Source organism: Castor canadensis, chromosome 8 (assembly GCF_047511655.1).
Source record: "Castor canadensis chromosome 8, mCasCan1.hap1v2, whole genome shotgun sequence".
Classification (NCBI taxonomy): domain Eukaryota; kingdom Metazoa; phylum Chordata; class Mammalia; order Rodentia; family Castoridae; genus Castor; species Castor canadensis.
In genome coordinates, this window is record NC_133393.1 from 123631398 (window position 1) to 123654525 (window position 23128).

The following is a 23128-nucleotide window of genomic DNA, read 5'->3' on the forward strand; positions in this document are numbered from 1 at the left end:
GTCCAGGTATCTCTTTAATATGTTAATTTCATTCCTTTTGTATATATATTCCAAAGTACGATATAGAGAACATGAAATAATTCTACATTTAGTTTTTGAGAAATCACTGTACTTTCCTGCACAATGGCTACCAACAATATTTGAGAAGTCTGTGTTTTTTTTCACATCATCAGGAGCATTTATGACTTTTTGGGTCTTTTGATAATAATTATTGTAACTGTGGTAAAATGATATCTTATTTTGGTTTCAATTTGCATTTCCCTGATGACTAGTGATACTGATTATGTTTTCCATATATGTGTTGGCTATTTTCTTTTGAGAAAGCGTTTCTTTTTTTTGCAAGGTTAGTGATGAAACCCAGGGGCCTGATATATACTAGGCAGCACTCTCCCTCTAAGCTAGATTCCCAGTGCATTTGCCCATTTTTAAATCAAATTATTTGTTTCTCTGTTGTTGAATGTTTTGAATTTCTTATATATCCAGGATATTATTACCTTGTCAGATAATTGGTTTGCAAATAGTTTTTTCACGCCTGTAAATTTTCTGTCCACACTGTTGTATCCTTTGCTGTAAAGAAGCTTCTCAGTTTGATATAATCCTATTTGTCTGTTTTTGCTTTTGTTGCCTGTCATTTTGGGATCTTATCCAACAAGTCATTTCCCATGCTGATGCTTTGAAACATTTCTCCTGCATTGTCTTCCAGCAGTTTCATAATTTCATGTATTATATATAGGTCTTAAATTGATTTTGAGTTCATTTTTTGGGTATGGTTAAGATAGGGATCTAGCTTTGTTCTTCTGCATATAAATATTTTGTTTTCCCAGCACCACGTATTGAAGAGACTTGTTTTTTCTAAACATTTTTATAATGTATGGTTTTGACACCTGATACTTATAAAGTTTAGATGCATGAACTTATTTCTGGGTTCACTATTTATTTCCAGTGTTCTATGTGTCAGGATTATTTCTTTTGCTTTGTTTTCCCCATACCATGCTGTCTTGGGTACCTCCTAGTATTTCTTTTGCTGTATCACCTAGGTTTGGGTATGTTGTGCTTCCATGTTTGTTTCAAGAAACTTTTAAAATTCATTTTTGATTTCTTTATTCTGTTTGTTATAAAACATTGTATAGAGGTCTTGAATGCTTTTATAATTTCTATGGTTCATCTTATTGATTACTGGCTTTATTTTATTACAATCAGAAAAGATACATGATATAATTACATTTTTTAATTTGTTGACATTTGTTTTATTGCATAACATATGTTCTAGTTTGGACAATGTTCCATATTCTGATAAGGTGTATTCTGCAGCTGTTGGATGTAATTTTCTATAAATGTGAGATAAGTCATTTGGTGTACAGTATAATTTAACTTCAGCATTTCATTGCTGATTTTTAAAATTTATTTTCATCTGGACAATCTGTCCATTGAAGGAAACAGAGTATTGGAATTTCCTCTATTATTATATTAATGTCTATCATTCTTTTTAGGTCTAATACAGATTGCTTATATTAGTTGCTCTAGGACTGAATATACATGATTAATAATTATCACATCCAATTATTAAACTGATCCCTTAGTGACTTTTTTCTACTATGAAGTTTTTAAGTTAAAGTCTTTTTGATTTGATATAGCTAATTCTGCTCACATTTTTACCTACTTGTATAGAACATATTTTTTCCCTCTCCCCACTTTTAGTCTATGTTATTCCATTCGGTAAAGTAAGTTTCTTATAAGGCAGCATATTGTTGTCTCTTGTTTATCCCCATCCATCCAACGTAAATTTTTTAATTAAAGAAGTTGAATTCATTTACATTTGATTTTATTTTTGATATACAAAAATAAACTTTTACTCCTTTCATTTGTTAGTTTTTCTGGTTGTTTTGTGTATTCAGTGTTCCTTCCTTCTTCTCTTGTTTATCATGGTCTGGTGTTTTTTGTCTTAGTAGGGTTTGATTCTTTTCCAATTTTGTGTATCTGCTCTATTAGTGGGTTTTGTAGTTTCATTGATTTTCATGGTGGTAGTTATCTTCCTTTTGCTTCTAGATAAAGAACCCCTAAAAGCAACTTTGTGAGGTAATCTGGTGTTGATGAATCCATTTTATTTATTTATTTATTTATTTTCTTGTCTTGGGATGATTTTATTTCTCCATGTCTGAGGAATAGCTTCACTGTGTGTAGTGTGCTTGGTTGGCAGCATTGTTTTGTTTTGTTTTGTTTTTACTTTTAGGATTTTGAATATACCATCCTTTATTCTCTCTTGGCTTGAAAGGTTTCTGTTGAGAAATCTGTTCTTAGTTTATTGTGCTTTTCTTTTATTCTTTTTACAATTCTGTGTTTGTCTTAGACTTGACAGTTTGACTATAACATGCCCCAGAAAAGGCTATTTTGGGTCAAATCCATTTGGTGTCCTTTGAGTCTGCTAGATCTGGATGTTCATATTTTCCCCAACATTTGGGAAGTTTTTAGCTATTTTTTTGTTAAATAAGTTTTTCTATGACTTTCCCATTCTCTTCTCCTCCTATACCCATAATTTGAATATGTTTTCACTTAATAATGTCTTATAAGTGTCAGAAGCTTCCCTCCCTTTTTGTGTATGGGTTGTTTCAAAAAACTTATCTTCAAATCAAAAATTCTTTTTTTTTGCTTGATTTAATCTGTTGTTGAACTTCCCAACTCTAATTTTTTTCTTGACATTATTGAGTTCTTTAGCTCCAAGATTTCTTTTTGGTTCTTTTTAATTATTTTTATCTCTATATCAACTTATTCATGAATTATCTTCCTAATTTCATTGAACATTCTGTCTGTAATCTCTTGTATCTCACTGAATTCTGTTATTTCAGCAGTCTTCTTTTCTTTTGTGAGACAGCTATTGTGTATCTTTTGAACAAACACATTACTTTTTCATAGTTCTTCTATCCTTATGATGATATTTGTGTTTCTGATGGATCTCTTATCTTTACCAACATTATAACAAAACATTTTTCCCTGAAGATGCATCTTAGGGTGTTGGTTTAGGTTATATTGACTTTGGTTCCAGTTGGGCACATTTGTGTAGTCTCCATACAGCTTCTTCCATTGTAGTGGATGGTTTTGTGCAGGGTGCATGCAGCATCAGTGAGAGGTGGTGCCATTAATCCCTGGTATCATGACTAAGATGACTGCAGGAGGGTTTAGTAGTCTCAAAATGGTGTTGTACAGCAGCAACATTTCCTCTATGTTAGAGAGGCTTTCCAGTTTCAAACTAGCCTGGGCTGGAGTGATAAAGTGGTTGATGTAAATTGCATTTTTCCCCATTGTTACAAGGCCATCCTGAATCCTCTTATTCCACACCTTCTCTGTTTCATCAGCCTTACCCTCCAGTTTTTTCTCCAAAATATTCTAGCAAAATGTCTATTGTTTATTCTTTGGTTTTGTCCTCTCTTTGTTGCTGGAAGCATGTTTACTCCCCTTAGTCAGTCATTTTGTTGGAAGTCCTCATCTGGATCTGTGTCTACAGTTGCTGATTTAAGATTATGGAAGGTGAGAAGTCCCATGATTTTCCATGTGCAAGCTGGGAACCAGGAAACCTGATGGCATAATTCAGTTTGAGTCTGGAGGCCTGAAATACAGGGGTGACAATGAGGTAAACCCTGATTTAAGAGCAAGAGAATATATTTGATGTATTTTTTCTATGCTTTTATTTAAAATATGTTAGAAGTTCATTTTTGGTATAGCCTTTATGTAACATGAATATTTGTTGTTTTTGTTATTGCTTTATCTAGGCTGGCTAATAAATTCTAGCTATGATTGTTTGTCTTTAGTTCCTAGAAATTAGTAATTATTATGTGTAAATAATAAGTAAGTGTAATCATTGATATGTTTGAGTTTAAATCTACAGTCTTATTATTTGATTCTATTTGTTACACCTATCCTGTTTCTCTCTGTTCTTGACTTCTTTTGGTTTGATTGAGGTCTTATTCTTTTCTTTGTACAGTATTAGGAACTATCTATTATCTTACAATTCTTTTAATTTGCTATGGATATTATATCTAGAGCAATATAGTATTACTATATTTAATGTGTTAGTGGTAGTTTACTATTTTGTAATATAGTAAAATTTTCTGTTGCTCTTTATTCTATCTCTCATTTGCAATATTAGTTCTGCCTAAAGAATATGAATTAGTATTTCCTTTAGTATAGGCATGCTCATGATGAATCTTTCAGATTTTATTTGGTTTATTATGTTTTAAATATACACATGTACACACATACGAGGACACATGTATATTTTGAGATATAGATTTACCATCTGGCATGCAATTTCTGTACCATGAACATTTTCAATATTTTGTTTTTAAATATTACTTTATTTATTTATTTTTCATCTTTGTACATATCAGCCAAATTCTTGAAGCTTGAAAGGTAATTGTCATTTTCTCCTTTTAAGATAATTTTCTTTGTCTATGTTTTCATCAATTTATACTGATATTACTATTTGTGGCTATCCTAAGAGTCATCCTTTTTTAACTCATTGTTTCTTTTTCTTTGTGATTTGGTGTCTTTATTCAGAATTGGAAAGTTTTAAATATACATATATGATCAGCCCTCTATATTGTTCCACATTTGTGAATTCTACCAACTGCAGATTGAAAATATTTGGAAAAATTTCATCTAAACTGGACATTTCTTGCTTATATGGATTATGTATTTCATTAGCTCCTTTTGAATATTAATTTCCACAATTGTCTAATTGATGCTCTATTTCCTGAATTCTTTCACAGCAGAGAATGTCTATCAGTTGCCTTAATACTTAAAGAGAATGTGATTCTGCTTTCTATTCTTAAGTCACACTTTTACTTGTTTTTTCTTGGTCATCGATCCACTGAATTTATGACGTCATGTGCTGCTGAGGCTAACTGCATTTTTCTCTCCTCATAACTGATTTCTGCCTATTTTACCAAATAAATTTTGTACTTAAAAACTTAACTAAGAACAGGTTATTCTCAATACATTTAAATAAAATTTTCTTGAAAAGTAACATCCTTTTAAAACCACAGATTCAATTATTTTTTTCATTTCTGGCAAATTCTTTTTTTATGTTTTTGAAAACTTTTTATTCTATTTTGCAGGCATAAATGATCCATATTTTGGATATATTTGTCTTTCATGTCCATTATTATTTAGTTTATTTAATCTGTGTCTTTTCTGCAACTTCTTCAAACTTTGTTTCCAATGTGATTATCTCTTCTCTGTAGGTAGTTCATTTCTAAGTCTCTGTTCAGTACAATGTTGTTTATATAATTATTGACATGATTCTGCCATGGTGTCATTTGGGTCATTTGTCTACTTCTATTTTGTTTTGATTTGTTGGATTGAACTCAAGGCTGCACTTGCTTGGCAGGTGCTCTACTACTTGGGCCATACTGCCAAACCCTTTCTGTACTTGTTATTTTTGAGATAAGGTCTCGCTTTACACCTGGGCAGGCCTGAACCATGATTGCCCTATTTGTACTTCCCCACCTTTCTCATTCCACCTCTCCTAGCCATTGGTTGAGATGGGATCTCCTGAACATTTTGTGTGGGCTGACTTCGATCCCCCAGGTCTCTGTCTCCTGAGTAGCTAGGATTAGAGATTTGAGTCACCTTACCTGGACTTATTTCTTTTGTTTTAATCTTTAACAACTCGCTATGTTAGAAACTTGAAAAATGTTCTTCTGTAATCCAAAACATTTCCACTATAATTCTTGCTTCTATGAGTTCTGTTTTCTTCAGAATACATTCTTATTGTTATTATTTATATGCTACTGTGAAGCAGATTGGCCCATAACTTACAATTTAGAGCACAAACACTTATTGGGTCATATGTTCACTGAATCAGAAATCTGGGAATGGCTTAGATGAGTGATTCTGTCTGGAAGTGGGACTGAGATGAGCCTCCAAGCCTACTTGTTCTTGGCAGAACTCAGTTTCACATATTTTTTAACATAATTTCCTTTTCAACATTAAGCTGAATTTTGAATTACATAATCAAAATGCACTTTTCCCAAATGCATCACTTTACTCACCATTATAGTTATGTCAGTGTGCTAGAGACCAGGCTGATTAGTTTTTACCATTTTGCTGCATTTCCTATAAATCTTTCATTTTCAAGTATAAGATGTATGCCTTCCTTTCTATGTTTAACATTCTCACTTAAAGAAAAAAACACTTAATGGAGAACAGCATCAAGTTTTCCCATACTTCAGTCAAGAACCAATAATTTTTGTTAGTGAGGATTAAATACAGAATAGCAGTTCTCAATACATGCTATGACTCCTTTCTCAAATATATTCTTTCTAAATTACATAAGTACATTCTAATTTAAAGCTTTAAAAGTACAGATATGTATAGTTTAAATAGTGAGACTTTGTTCACCACTTTTGTCTCATTTTACAGGGGTTACCACTGTTAACAATTAATTATGAATCAATCCAGACCTATCTTATGCAAAACTGTGTATACTGATGTGTAGACTTAAACCCAAGCACATAAACAAATTTAGATTTATTCAATAGCTACAAGCCATTGTAGATTTATAGACAGTAATATATGAGTGACTTCCTTCCATGTCAATACTACTACGTCTTGAATATTATGCATGTTTATTTTAGAGCTACCCCATAATTTATTTAACCATCCCCTTATTGATAGACACTTAACTTGTCTCCATTTATTTCCATTTAAATAATATGTCAAGGAACATTTTATACTGGTTTTTATTTGTGCATAACTGAATAATGGATTCATTGAAGTAAAAATGCTAGGTCAAATGTTCCTCAATATTCTGAGACTTGAAATTACACATTTTCTACCAAACTGAAATATCTTAACAGACAGTTAACTAAATTAATTGTACTGTGTTTTTTTATTAAAATCAGTGTATCTTTTAAATGTTATATTAACTGATAAGCCTAACTCATCAGAGACTGAAAGTGTGGGAAGCAGTGTAGAGTGTTTGAGGGACAGCAAGGATGCCAGCATGTTAGAATGAATTAAAGGAAGGGGACGGTAATAGAAGAAGTTCAAAGAGATAGAGATAAATCGCATAGGATTTTGTAGACCATTTTAAGCACTTTGGAGAGCTTTTTCTCCCTTATGAAGAATCTAAAAAGTAGTCACACATCTTTCTCCCACTTCCACTGAACTGTGGCTTTCATTCTGATTATCCCATTAATGCTTCAAGGAAAAAAAAAAAGAAAAAAAGAAATGTTTATCTGCTTTACATTGCCAAAACAATGACCTTATTCCTGTGCAAACTGTGCCTGACACTATTGGCTATATTTAATTTAGTACAAACAAAATGGCTTTCATAATTTAAAAGTGTATGTCACTTTTATTCTTAGTGACCTCTCCATTCATCACAGAATTGTTTGCCTTTTCCTTTGTACCTCTCCCAGTTGTGTTTTTTTTTCCCTTTTGTCTGCTATTTACTTTCAGATTTCTTTGTTAAAATCTTTACATTTCTTTTTTCTGTAACCTAATGTTTCACTCTTGGTTCTTTTCTTGGGTGATTCTCGAAAAGTTTGGTAAATTGCATTCTTCATTCCAAGTGAGTTAACAGAAAATTCTATTTCTCTGTTTTAGCACTCTTCCTTGTCCCACTGTTGTTTGAAAATAAAACATCAATACTCATCATATGCCTTTAAGTGTTTCATTCAATTTTTAATTGATAGATAACTATGTCCTTCAAAAAGATATCTTCCAAACCAGGTATGGAAGATACATACTTGTAATCCTAGCATTCATGAGGCTGAGGTAGAAGGAATATGAGTTCAAGACCAGCCTGGGATGCATAGCAAAACCCTGTCTCAAAAAAAAAAAAAAAAGTGTGTGTGTATATCTCAGGTAGCAGTTTAGACAAAACATGTTAGGATGAATGCATACGATAGTAAAAAATTTCTTTTCCAGGTGGTTTAGAGTCTTTGAAAAATCTTCAGCAACTAATTATGGACCATAATCAGTTAATTAGTACTAAAGGTCTTCATGATACACCTACCATTATACACCTGGATTGCTCGTATAATCATCTTACTGCCATTGAGGGCATTGAAAACTGTGGATTGCTCCAAATACTGAAGTTACAGGGAAATTATCTAAGTGAGGTAATTTCCTTAAATTAATTGATTTCAGAGACTAATGCTATGTTTTTCTTTCATAGAATACCCACACATTTTAAAAGTAATTTTTAATAATTTTTCTTTGTGCATGTTTATTAATCAGTGTTGACTCCCAATTTACTTTTAACTTTTTCATACTCTTCTCTATTTTAGAAATGTTCAAGTTATAATATTTTATAAATTTACCTTACTGCTAATTTTTTATAGTGCTAAAATATGATAAGTCATGTCTTTTGGGATTTTTTTAGTTATAGAACTAGGTGTAAATTTACCTATCATGAAAATGTAATTACATATTGTCATGAAATAGCTTTTATAGAGAATATTAAAAATATAAAATTAATTAGAAATTTTATTCATACAAAAGGTCTTATAATATTGTACATTAATTTAGGATTTGAAATTTGCCAGAACTTATCTGTTGCAATTTTTGGTAGGTTTTTTATCTTTAGGTTTGGTTAACTGACAAAATATTTTGCTAAATATCAACTAATGAATTATATTTAAATATAGCTTCCATCCTTGGAGAATCATGTTCTGCTAAGAGAATTGCACTTGGATGATAACAGCATTTCAACTGTGGAAGAATTTTCTTCATATTGGTTGCCTTTACTTCAAAATCTTACCATCTGTCAAAACAGGTGAAAGTATACTCACTGTAAGCAATAAATGTAGGCAGTAGTTGCTTAAAGTAAATAAGTGATGTTCCTGTATAGCTAGAAAAAATGTGTATCTCAAATAATTCAATGGGAGTGCATAAAAATAAATTAGTTCATTAATTACAAAGTACCTTTATAAAATTTTAAAAATTGAAGTGATGGATTACCACAACCTAGAATTTTAGTAAAATTTTAATTGTTAATTTATCCTCCTCATTATGTTTCTTCTCTAAGATGTACATGTAGAAATCTTTCAGGACAGATTTTGTTTACATTTGTAAAGAATATATATAGTCACTGGAAATACAGGAGGTAGCTAATTTAATTCAGAAGAATGTCTCATTTTCTCAAATGGTACTTATTAAGTCATGAAAGAATGATTTTTAATCTGCTCTCAACTCGAATGTCTTTTTGTAACTGTTAAGATGGATTCAAATTTGATTTCCCTAAGGCTATAAAATAACACTTAAAATGCCTTAACATTAAATTGAAATCTGTACCTGCTTCAGAAGATTCATTTGAGACCACCAAACATCTGGTTCTTTGCTCTCAGAGAATAACTGTCTAAAACCAAAACAGGAGCAGAACATGTGTACTTCTCTGCTTAATAATTCATTGAAAACTATCCACCCTAATATGATTAATTTGTTCATCAAAGGCACATGGACTATGAACCACCTTTAACAAGAAATTGCTTCTTTGAGTTATATAATGCTTACAAAACAAGTGAATAAGACTAACCTGATGTTACATGTGTATGTTATATACCTAAGCCTTATATGTATGTATGTATAAAGGAGATAAATGTATATGTAACTCTTTACTAAGGCATCTAAACCTGTATCTCAATCTGTATCACAATAGTATGCAGTCTGTGAGCAGTGATTTAACTTCCACCTACCAAACATCAACAATTGAAAATTGAATCTATCTTCAAATATCCCCTCCCATTGCTTTAATACATCTAAAATATGAAAGTCTATTTTTGTTTAAAAGCAACTGTTTGAGTTTAAAGCCAGCTCCATCAGGTAACATTATGTAGGTAATATGTGCCATCCATGAACTCGTCAGATCTTTTTGTAGTGTTTTTCAGGTAAGACATACAATTTCAACATAAAATACTCAGGCTTGTTTTGGATATATGTAGTAAATCACTCAGATATATTTCATACAAGTGGATCTCAAACCACATTAGTGACCACAAAAATATTTAAAGAGATTAGAAAATATTTAAATGAAGAATATTTTAAGTAAAAATGCCTTTAATTCCTTTGAACAATTTATGTCATTATTTCTAAAAATTAAAATTAATTCTGGGTGATTAGTTTTGTTCTATCATTTTCTTATGGCTTGTACATATCAATTTGATGTAAAGGGAATTATTTAAACCAGAGTATTATTTATTTTTAGAATTTGTCAGGATAATCATTACTTCTAATGATCCTTATTTATGATTTTTTTTTTGCCTAGACATGTAACATTCAAATATTGAAGTGTGGTCTATGATTCAAGGTCAATACCCTCAAACAGTTTTAGAGATTAAAAACTTTAATCTTTCAATTTTAACTGCCACTGTTTCTGAGAGAGTAAAGGGAAAACGTCTGAAGGCATCAGTGAAATGTGAATGGTGGGATGAACAAATAGGGTAGTGAAGCTATTTCCCAATATAGTGTGAAAATTATCTTCAGATTTTAGGATTTTTCACAGCAGACTTAATACTGTAACTATAGAAATGATCCATCTAAAATTATGCTTTTATATGTGCATTCACATTTTTCAGAGCCATATCAGGTTTGACAAAACTTTGAGTCAGAAGATCTGGGTTTGAATTTTGAATCTGTGACTTATCAGTCAGTTGATGTTGAGTAACTTTATCCTCACTGTCTGAGCCTTATTTTTTTCCCCATGTTTAAAAAGGGTAAGAATGCCTACCTTATCTGTTTTATAAATTATATTGCTGAACCAAATAGGCAAAGTATGTGAATAAATTTTACAAAATTGAAAAGAATTTCACAAATACATGCATTATTTGGATTTGTAGTTGACATGGCTTTTAAATTGTATATATTTTCTTTCAATTTTTGATAAATATTTTCATCACAAGGAAGAAATTATATATCCATGTGCTTTTTCCCCCCAACAAATGGAATACATATAAAGAATGATACTTAGTACATATTGCTTGAAATGCTTGTTTCATCCTGTCTTCTGTTTTAAATTTGCATTAGGACATGTGACTGTTTTAAGTTTGACTCCACGGAGTTCTAACTAGAAGACTCTGGCTTTGTAAGCTTTTCTACTTCCAGCGAGACTCTAAATAAGAGCAGAAATTGAAAACGATTACCCATTGGCTGCTCATTGTACAAATCTTTTACTTTTTGTAGTCTTTGAAATTTATATCTTTTTAATGCCCAGGGCTAATGTGACAAGGTCAAATGGTATTAAGTTTTCACGAATGTCCTTTGTCTTTCTGGTTTGAGTTTTCTTGGAAAAAGTATACACAGAATGTCAGTAAAAGGAAAAGTTCTAGAGGTTTGAGGAAAAAAAGGATTCTATGATTAGGTTTCTAGCATCCTAATGAATAGTCATAAAGGTGGATGAATCACTAATTATCTTGATTAAAATTTCAAAGAAGATAATGAATGTGATTTTAAAAACATGGTTCTCTAAAAAAAAATTCAATATTGCAAAGCAATATTCATAGCAGATATTTCTTTATGTAGATTGATTATTGTCACGTGGATATTTATTGATTTTTTTAATTGTAAAAGTTTGTTATTTTCTAGTGATGTTTTCATATATATGTCACTATATTACTTGTAACTTAAAAATATGATCTACTATGAAAGAACATAAAAAGCGTATTATGAAGGATTTAATATGCCATTAGCAATTGATCTTTGAAAATCCTTGACATAGAAAGCAAAGAATTTTTATTAGAAACATTTAAAGTTATAACAAACAAAAAAGAATTTTCTTACTAATAAGTACTTTCATGTTTTCAATTGAATAATTTAAAATTTCTTACTTACCATAATGATCCAGAACATTCCTAGGCAAGAAATGTTAGAAGATTAAGACTTAAAACCAATAATTATGTATTCCTAAAGTTTTAATTTCATATCTCTTCTTCTAACCCCTCCAAGCCTTCCTTTCTGCCCTCCTTACTTCTCTCCCCTCTACCTGTCTTTTCCACTCTTTGCCCTCTTCCTTGCTTCCTTCCATATCCATGAGACATTTCAGTAAATTTACTGTTATGACTAATATTTTCTCACATTCTATTTTAGTACTTCGGATTTTTTTCCCATGAAAACTTTTAAAGAAGTCCTGATGTATAGGTTTAAAATGAATAGTAGCATTGTACTCAGTATTGACAACATTTAGAGATGTTTTCTTCTGGCTTCATTACTTAGTCTATTTTTTTTTATCAGTAGTATCTTCTTTCTCTCTTCTAATGCAGAACAGGTAATACAAGAGAGGAGTCAAGATCAACACAAGGGTTTGTCTTGTGCTAAATCCTGTGAGGTTTTCAGTGACAGTGTCCCTTTGTGGCTTTTGGGCTTCTGACCTTATAATAATAGTTTAAAAAAGAAACATAAGCAATGGCAGGAAGTTCACAGAAATAAAGAAATAAATGACAAATGGAGGGACAGTAAAAAACAAAATGAAAGAAAAAGAAGAAAAAAGAAGTGAAAATTAATGAATACCTTTTTTGTACCAGAGTCTCATTTAGATTAATTATGTTTATTTTGAGCAGTGAAAAGAGTTCTAGCATTTATTGGGGAGATTAATTTAGAAGACTTTTATAATTTTCATGAGAATATATCTTATGCAAAGGAGTTTTGGCTTGCTTAAAGATTAAATACACTGACTTAATTTAAATTCCCAAAAGCAACCTTCATGTGATATTATGTTGCAAAGTATACAGTCATTCTAATTGGAAATGTGAATCAAACTACAATTTTCCCTGCATAGCTTTTGCTTCCATTGATGTGTACATACATTTTCAATATTATTTATGTTTCTTTCTTCAATATGAGTTTTTAATGACAATCATAACTGAGAAAATGATTTTTAAAATCTTCTAAAAATGGAAGAGTTCATTATTATAATTAAAGCACACATTGATTAGTGATTTTAATTAACAATATAATTCTGCCAAATTTAAATCCATTCTATTGTTGTAAACCATTTTATAATATTATGTTCCTCAATCTTTCTATTTATTTGTTAAGCATATTTCTAATTTAGAATTAGACCCAATATAAATTTGGATACTTACAGTAGTTATAATACTTTGAATCTAGTAGACAAAGCATTTTTCAATTGAAAAAAACAAAAGTAATGATTCTAATCTGTTTTCCTATTAAAAAATTATGTTTTTATGTGTGTACCTTAAAGGTTTAGGTCATGTGTTTAAGCCAAGAAAGAAAAAAACATGTGTGACTTCGGCTTTACAGAAATGCAAAGCAAATTAATAACCAAAAGGCTACTTATTTTAAGTTGAATAGCAAATACACATCAAAGTCCTTTATATTTGTGACTGAAATTGGAAATTTCATGGTACTTTCTCTTTAAAATGAATTTAGCCCTTCCATAATAGAAATATTCCATGGCAATTTCTTCTTAAAAATTGAATAGAAGTTTTCCAGAATAGGATTACTTAGACTCCTGGTTACTGCATTTTTAATAAGTACTGCTAGTAAATGCTGTATTGTACAATTATAATAATATATTATTGCGTAAAATTTTACTTAATGATATAATTGTGTTAGAGATGAATTGTTATATAGTTACATCAATAATATTAAGAATATGCCTATTTCAAAACTGTAATAAATTTTTTTGTTTTTGTTTTCAGTTTAACAAAAATTGTACCACTTTTTCATTTTGTTTCTTTGGAAAAACTGGATGTCAGCAATAATTGTCTTTCTGGTAAGTGCAGAATAATATTTTAATTTTTTAGAAAATAATAAACATTTTTAAATTTCTGTTCCAAATATACTGAGGAGTTGTTCTGAATACATGTGTTAATGGTATTTACTAGTAATAAAATAAAGCAATATAGTAAAACATGCTGAAATAATTGAATTGAAATTTTCTTTCCATATTTAAAATAATATTACTTCCATATCTTTTTGGTAGGCTTAGGTAAGCATAACAATTACATTTCAACTTCAAAATCATATATCTTTTTCTCATGAAATAAATACACTATAGAAGATGAGCTTAAAAAAATCTTGTCTAACTTGTTGGTACCTAACAGATATAGAAACCCATTAAAAGCTTGCTAAAAGAAAAAAAATCACAAAATGATTTGACTAAATAACTTGAAAACATTTTCCTATTCCATCTGCAGACATTTGCAGCTTGAATTTGTTACCATCAGTTAATTTTGTCTTTATATTAATGTGTTCTCCTTTGCTATCAACATTCTTGATCAGTATGCATGTGATAATCCACCATACTGTTTTTTCAGTACTTTGTTCCCCTTTCTTTTTTGGTTGTTGTTGTAATGCAATATGTTGTAGCAATAAATTATAATTTGTTTAGCCATTCCCATTTGATTGATATTTTAATTATTCAAGGTTTGGGGTACTATGAGTATAAAGGCTCTATAGAAATTCTTACCTACATATTTTTGTGTACTTACATTCTCAGTAATCTTGGGTAATTGTAGAAGAATAGAATTCCTGGGTAACAGAGCAAACTAATAGCAAACTACTTTTCCAGTTTAGTTTTGGAAACTACATTTTGCATTCCCACCAGGACTTTAAGACAGTTCTAATTTCTCCATTCTATTGTTTAGTATTTCATTGTGTCACCTCATTTGCATTTCCCTGATTAATAAACTCACTAAGCCTTTTCACACAAGTCCTGATGGTCACATCTATTGTGTATAATCACATGCTTTGCAATTTTTAAACTTTAGTGATTTAGCTTTTTCTTACTCATTTGTAAAAATTCTTTATTCTGGATGTATTTTTTTGTCAGATATACTTAGATGAGCAAATGTTTTTAAAATTTAGATGAAGTCTAATTTATTTAGTTACTTCATAGTGTTTTTGTCTCCTTTATAACAAATATTTTTCTAACTCCAAATATAGAAAATAATTTCTTATGCTTTCCTGTATTGTAGTTTCAGGTTTTACCTTAAGTCTATAATTCATTTTACATTAACATTTATATGTGGTGTAATCTGAGTTCATCTTTTTAGGTAGATATCTAGTTCTTTCAGCAATGCTTATTGAATAAGATTTTTTCATCATTGAATTGCTTTGGTGTTTGTCAAAACTTTGCTTTCTCCTTGGTTTACTTTGGGATGTATTTCTGTTAACTACTTTTCTGTTTTCCTATTTCTATATATTTCTACTAAATTGTAATCATACTTTGAACATTATAGATAATACAGTTTAGTGAATCTGAATGTTGTCTTTCTTGAAAAGATGATGTTTTATTCTGACAGGCAGTTGAATTAATGGTGGATAATTTTGTTGCTCTCAGGATTAGTTTCACTCTCTCTTAGCACAGGTCATTTTAGCTTTCAACTCTTGGTAAAATTCCATACTGCAGTTCCCAGCTTTAATGCCAACTATGTAGTTATTTTAGTTATTTCTACATTTTAGCTGATCTCTTAGATGCTCAGTTATGCCTCATGATGGCTAGGTTGCATGGCTAATGTTTCCCTGTTGCATGAATTTTAGTTTCAATGTTTAGGTCTCAACAGCCTATCTCTGCTAGGTTTTGCAGAGTCTTATCAACTTATGTAACAAATAGCCGTTTTCCAAGGATGTGTGATATAATCTCATGCAGATATCTTCAACATGCACATGCATAATTTCTTCTTCATAATTTTCCCCATGAATTTCAACCTCAGTTCCATGTTTGCCTCTCCAATACAGCAAAACAGCCTCTTTGTTTGGGCTCCACTTTCCTACTTGGGAGCAATAATATTCCTCCAGACAGAAAGCCACTAAGACCATATGCTCATCTCATGTCTTTCCTTTCTCTCTGAGTAAGACTTAAAAGCAGCTACATCATATATGCAAATATATATGTATACATACATATAATATAGTTAAAAACATAGCTTAAAATAATGACATATGTGTATATTAAATATACTTAAACATAATTAAATATGAAGACATATAGTGTTATGATAATTTTCTGTGCAAAGGCAATTGGATAGGTTATTCTAGAGTAATTTATCTTAGATTTGTCAATTGTTTTTACTTTTCAAATTAGTATAGTTCTATGTAATTCTACTTAGGTATATATTCAATTTTACCTCCTATCCTATTACTATAGATTTCACTTCAGATTTCGTGCCTAAAATCTGGCATGAAATGTTCTAATCCCTTTACACATATTACCTCATTTAATCTTCATACTATGAGGTAGGTCTGAACCTGGATTATAGAGCAGGCTTAATAAATTCACACAGCTTCTAATTGGTAGAAACATAGTCTGACAACAGTATGTGTTCTTAACTCATTACAATCTTCTTTCAAAAGCATGTTGTTTTCTGTGAAAGAAATAAAAATATCACTTCACTTTAATAGATAATGAATAAATAAAATACTCATTAATTTATGATATTTTTATCTGTGATAATTTTCATAGTGGCTTTATTTCCTGTAGATCTTACAAGTGCCAAAAAATGGTTTGGTGACTGTTACTCTCTCCGTGACCTCTCCCTCACTGGAAACCCACTTCTTCAAGAAATAAATTGGAGGTAAGGGAGCATTTTTGCACCCTTGAGCATCTTTTGTTATCACTTTGGAAGATACAACTTGATCAAAATTGCTGTACAAATAGGAATTATTAGGGGAAAGCTAGTTTTAAAAATAATTAAAAAGTTATCTTTAAAATGTTTATGAAAATAGTTCTAAAAACATATTTAGCCTAAAATGAATTTCCTATATGGGTATGAAAACATAAGTGTGATCTAAATCACTGAATATATGAGAAGTTTAGTATAGTATTAACTTAGATTTTGCATTTATAGAAAAGAAAAGCATTTGTTGAGAACTACATTTTTGTGACTTGTTACTTAAATTATTATATTACTTAAATCATTCTCTTTTTGGCAGTAATTTGGTTCTGTTCTGTCCTGTTTTTTTAAACTTTCTGATTGACATGTAATTTTATCTATTTATGAGGAATAATGTGTTTGGATTCATTTATACATTAGGTAATGATCAAATCAGAATAGTTGGCATATATATCACTTTGAAGTTTTCTTTAAAAAGTAAAAGTTGATGTCCATTAAAAGGTATGTATTATAAGCATGTGTGAATTCATTCCTGTCCTTGGAATTCTGTAGTACTTATATGTAAATAAAGAAAGATATTCCATAATTTTTTTTAAAAGAATTCTTCTTAGAAAAAAAATGGTTTTGTAATTCAAAATTCTAGGATGACTACACTTAATAGCATATTGTATAGTTCAAAGGTAGGTGAGAAAAATCTTGAATGATTCTAACTCAAAGAAATAATAAATATCTGAGGTGAAGGATGTTAATTATGCCAGTCTGATCATTACATATTGTACGCTTATATGAAAATATGATATCATACCCCACGAATATGTACAGTTATTATGGTTCAATTAAAAATAAAGTCTAATATAATAGCATTTCCCCCAGTTGGTCAGCATTAAAGAAAATAATTGGCCATTTTATCACAAGTTAAATATAATAAATTTTATCATTTTTACTTATTAGTGTGATGATTTTTTAAACTGCTATTATAAGTAAATGAATATTTCTACAAACCTCAAAATGAATTTTTCTACAACCCAGTTCCTGTGCAATCATTTCCCTTCCCCAGTACTTTGAAAAGGTCTCTGTACTATCTTAGGGCATCCATCATTTTGGCTGGGAGGTATCTGACATTCTTATCTTTGTATGATTTTAAGATCTCCTTTCTATCTCTGGTATTTAGTGATTGGATTATTATATTTTTGTGCTTTTATTTAGTTTCACTCTACTTGGGGTTTACTTAACTTCTTAGATATGTAGATTTGTAGTTTACACAGAATTTGGAAAGAATTTGGCCATTATTTTTGCAGATATGTTTTCCACTTCTTTGCTATTTATTACGTCTTACTAGGACGCCACTTCTAATAGTATTAGACCACTTGAAATATCTCAGAAGCCACTATTGCTCTTTATTTCATTCATTTTTCTTACTTTTTCTTTCTGTGCTTTACTGTGAGTAGTTTCTAATACTGTAACTTCACATTCTATGATAAATGATTTGCTGTTAATCCCATCCAAAGTATTTTTTTTTCATTTTTGGATTAAGATATATCATGGATCTCCAGAAATTCATTCATTATTTCTCTCCTAAATATATTCATGTCTTCCTGAACCTTCTTGAACATAAGAATATTTTATTGGGTGTTTTAATATCCTTTTTGGTTACTCAAATATACTCTCACTTTCAGGCCTATTTTTATTGAGTTTTTCCTAATTTCGGATGATATTTATGTATGTTATGCCTGGTCAATTTTCATTGACCATAAAACACTTCACAAATTTTATATTGTCAATGCTTCATTTTGTAGTATTCCTTTACCTTCTATTTTGTGTTTGGTGTGTAGTAGCTAAATTACTTGGAACTACTGGGATGCTTTCAAGGCTTTCTCTTAGGTTATGTTAGGACAATCACAAAGAGATCATTAGACTAGTGTGAATTTAGCCGTTCTGGTCTGATGCCCACTTTCTGAATATTCTCCCATGTTCCCCTTGTATGTATCCTTCCAACTTCGGTAAATTTCCTACATAGGTCCTTATCATTCTAACTGTTGCTTTCCACTGGTTTCTTATCCTGATCTTAGGTATTTTTCTGTCACACATCCTCAGATCAGTACTCATTTGCCCAGGTCTGTGTGAATTATACCTCAGAATACTGAAAGAATTATGTCTACTGAAGAATATGTTATGTCCACTGTGGAATCTTCTAGCCTTGATAATGATTCTGGCCTACATTCTTGGCTCTTTTTATACTCAACAATATACATGTGTGAAATAGTATAAAATGATTGATTGTTCATTTGATATTTGTATCATATCAGGTCATGGATAGTTTAAGAAATAACCAGTTCACCATAGAGTATGCAAGGCAGAACTATCTATGGGCTATAACTTACCTTGATGAATATGGCAATATCAACATGCTAAATGTAGAAGAATTCAGGTAGGAAAATCATGTTCAGGATCTTCAGGATCAAATCAGAAAGACTTGTTCATTTATTCAGGCGGTGAAAATACAGCTTTTCTGAGCAAAACACAGCCAGGAGGATGAATAATTTTAAAAAATTATTCTTGTAACACTTGATCCTAGGGAAGAAAAAGTTGACCTTCTGTCTCAATTTTATTTCCCTACAATGTGTGGCTATATTAAGAAAGACATTATGTCTGGCTTATTTCAGATGTCTGTTTGATTTCATCCACCTGTAGGATAAGATAAGAGACACTGAGTAGTCTTTGTTCCTTCTGTTATCTGAGACCACCAAAATAGCATTTGTTGCCCTCAATGCAGAGAAACTAAAGTAGATACCTTAAAAGCAACTGAGGCCAATAGGAGAAGGGGACCAGGAGCTAGAGAAAAGGTTAGATCAAGAAGAATTAACCTAGAAGGTAACACACATGCACAGGAAATTAATGTGAGTCAACTCCCTGTATAGCTATCCTTATCTCAACTAGCAAGGACTGGAGGTGTGGCTCAAGCAGCAGAACACCTGCCTTGTAACCATGAAGCCATGAGTTCAAACCCCAGTCCCGCCAAAAAACAAAAGATGCTTTAAATTCAACTAGCAAAAACCCTTGTTCCTTCCTATTATTGCTTATACTCTCTCTTCAACAAAATTAGAGATAAGGGCAAAATAGTTTCTGCCGGGTATTGAAGGGGTGGGGGGCAGAGGGAGGGGGCGGGGTGGGGGGCAGAGGGAGGGGGCGGGGTGGGTGGTAAGGGATGGGATAGGGGGAGGGGGGAGAAATGATCCAGGCATTGTATGCACATATGAATAAAAAAAAAAAGATTGGTTTCCTTGTTAGGCTATCTAGTCTTTGGTTTACATCAAGTCATTCCTAAATTACTACTTATTAATAACCTTTATGCCACCCAAGAGTTATTATCCTTGCCCCAAAATTCTATTTTTCTTTCTTTCTTTGTTAAAATTCTTTGTTAAACTTCTAACATTACACACTATTGTTTAGGGAAACCTGGTATGTTTTCACGTGCTTTAGAAAATAAATTGTCAACTTCTAGAAATGTTTTTTTCATGTGCACTTTAAGCTATGTAGCATAGTAGAAAGAATATAACCAACTACTGTAGTTTACAAAAACATATCTGCAGACCAGCACCACCATTATTGCCTAAAAGCCTGTTAGAAATGTACTATCTTGAATACCATCCATACCTACTGAGTCAGATACTTGGGATGTTGCCCAGTAATTTATGTTTTAGCCAGATTTTTGGGTGACTCTGATACACACTAAAGTTTAGAAATCACTGTGTTTTTAAACAAAAACATTACGTTAGTTACTTTTCCATCACTGTGTCAAAGTATCTGAGAAAAACAGCTAAAAGGAGGTAAAGTCTATTTTGGCTCATGGTTTCAGAGGTTTCAGTCCATGGTCACCAGGCTCCATTGCTTTTAGGCCTGTGGCAAGACAGAAACATCATGGTATAGGGGCATGGCAGAGAAACACTATTCAGCTCATGGCAGCCAGAAAGCAGAAAGATTGAGCAAGGAACTGGGGCAAGATCTACCCTTTAAAGACATGAGCTCAGTGACCTATTTCCTCCAAATCATTCTTCCTTCCTAAACCTTCATTTATCTATGAACTTATCAGTGGATTAATCTGTCAGTGAGGTTAGTTCCCACAAGATCCAATCACCTGTCAATAGCACAACCAGCTAGAGATCAAACCTTCAACACATGAGCCTTTGGGAATATGTCATATCTAAACCATAATATACATCCAACCCACTGCACCATGCTATGTCATGCTGGTCTAGCAATGTAACTGAATCCTTAGTGGCAAAATAAAGATAATACTCTCATTGGGTCTTAGGATAATTAAAAGTTACAATACACATAATTTGTTTAAGTTAATTCCTAGAACATGATAAGCACACAGTAATTGACTATTTTCCATTAACCTGCTAACTAGTGTGTGTATATATATATGTTCTTATTCAGTCTTCAAGTATTTAGTGGACTCCTACAGTGTGCAGCCAGGATCCAAACATATTGGACATTATAAAGAAAATTTCAAGTAATCCATAGTTTCAAACATTCATAGGGATCTGTGTTTTAACCAGATGACCATGAAAACTAATAATGTTCACAAACCATGGTAGAGCACTTACTTTGTGCCCAATACTATTCTCAATTAACCCTTAAAATATATCTAAAGAAATACATATGTAACCTACTTATCTCCATTTTATAATTCAGGAAACTGGGTTATAAAATTCTAAATAGCTTGCCTAAGGTCACACAGCTAACAAGTGGAAGATTCAGGAATCAAACTTATGCAATCTGGCTCTTAACTCCAAGATCTTAGTACCAAATTAGCCAGTTAGGTGGTTATTGTAAGCAATGAGAATTCTTTTAGAAATTTTGAGAAACCACCTCAATTTAGTGTAACTATGTGGTTCTGAATTAGCCGAAGCAACAAACTTTGAGTTAGACCTCAGAATTTTGCTAAGATTTAAAATCAATTTGATAGTTCCTCCACGTAAGAAGAAACATCCAAGAAAAGGAGGGGATATGAAAGATGTAGTAAGGGCGTGAAAGAAAGACAGTCTGTTCAGGGATACACTGGCATCTTGTGAATGCTATAGGAAAGTGATGAGAATTCAAATACTTAAGCTTGCACTGGAGTTTAAACACTGTTTTTTACTGTTTTGTGTGATATATTGCTGCTGTATTGCAAGAAGCTTAGTATATTAGATAAGGAAATTATCATTTAGCCTGTGCTCATGGGGAGGGAAGAGTATAGTGGACATATGTGTAGGCCTTATGAGTAAACTTTTCAAGTCAACATCTAATCCTACAACTACACCGGCTGCTTAAGTTTCTTCATCTACAAAATGATTATAGTAATAACAGTACCTACTACATAGAATACGCTAGGAAGTAGAACTTCCTTCCTTCCTTCCTTTTGGTATTGGGGTTTGTACTCAGGGCCTACACCTTGAGCCACTCCTCCATCCCTTTTTAGTGATGTGTATTTTCGAAATTGGGTCTTGCAAACTATTTGCCGGGGCTGATCTCTGTCTTCTGAGAAGCTAGGATTACAGGTGTGAGCCACTGGCACCCGGCTCTTCTTCTTCTTTTTTTTTTTTTTGTAGTGCTGAGGATTGAACCCAGGTCCTTGCCACATGATAGGCAAGCACTTTACCACTGAGCTACACCCCTAGCCCACTTTATTTCTTTTGTTTGTGTTATATCTGTTATGAGTGAACACAGTCTCTATAATTTAAGCAGACTCAGAAATATATGCCTGATCTGTGGTCATGTGGCTTCAAAGTCACCTTTATTTATTTAGGCTCCTAGAGAGGGAAATAGACCACAGGGAATGGAAATAACATTTAACCAACCACTCTTACTTTAAAAGTGGCAATAGCCATTTCTCTCACCTTCCATTGCTACAATTCACTTTAGTTACAAAATAATTGCAACATAAACCAAGAAATGTTATGACCAAGATTATCAGAAAATAGTTCCAGTCTGTGTGCAGTAAATATGTTACCACATGAAATCATTTTATAGCAGTGCCTCTTTTGTGGCCCAAGCAAAAAAATATTACTATTGCTCTTGCTACAGTGATGTTTTGAATAGTTGCATAAAAAAGTAAAATAGTATTTTTAAAAGATTTTCCAGCAGCAAGGTGTAATAAATTTGGGAACAAGTGCAGAAGTTGAAAGTTATTTATGAGTCTATGCATGACAAAGAGCTAAAGTTAAGTAGTAGACATAGACCCAACATACTGTACAAATTCTTCTACTATAGAGCTAGAAAGGGTGATATGTATCTGTAACATACATACATGTACACATGTACCTGTTCGATTCAAATGAACAAGTGGAGGCAGAGATTAGTTATCTACACTAGATATTATACCTCTATGCATAATTTTTAATGTCAAAATATCTAAAATATTATTTCTAAAAATCTAAATTATAGTGTTTGCCAAAGATAGAAACGTTAAATATACAATGTTTATTTTACTAATCCTTGAATTAGAAACTGTTTAATAACATATGGCCTACTTTGAAAAGATAGCAATAACTGAGCTCTCCTCCTTT

The 23128-nt window shown here is 31.6% G+C and overlaps 1 protein-coding gene across 4 annotated transcripts in view; it reads left to right on the forward strand.

Moving 5' to 3' along the window:
• The window catches only part of Lrriq1 (leucine rich repeats and IQ motif containing 1), a 193847-nt gene that overhangs the window by 34082 nt on the left and 136637 nt on the right, over window positions 1–23128 (forward strand). For all 4 annotated transcript variants that reach the window (XM_074084065.1, XM_074084064.1, XM_074084067.1 and 1 more), the window contains 4 exons: window positions 7930–8123; window positions 8652–8779; window positions 13659–13732; window positions 16442–16535. In XM_074084065.1, coding sequence (XP_073940166.1) covers window positions 7930–8123; window positions 8652–8779; window positions 13659–13732; window positions 16442–16535 — 490 coding nt within the window. The remainder of the gene's footprint in view (window positions 1–7929; window positions 8124–8651; window positions 8780–13658; window positions 13733–16441; window positions 16536–23128) is intronic.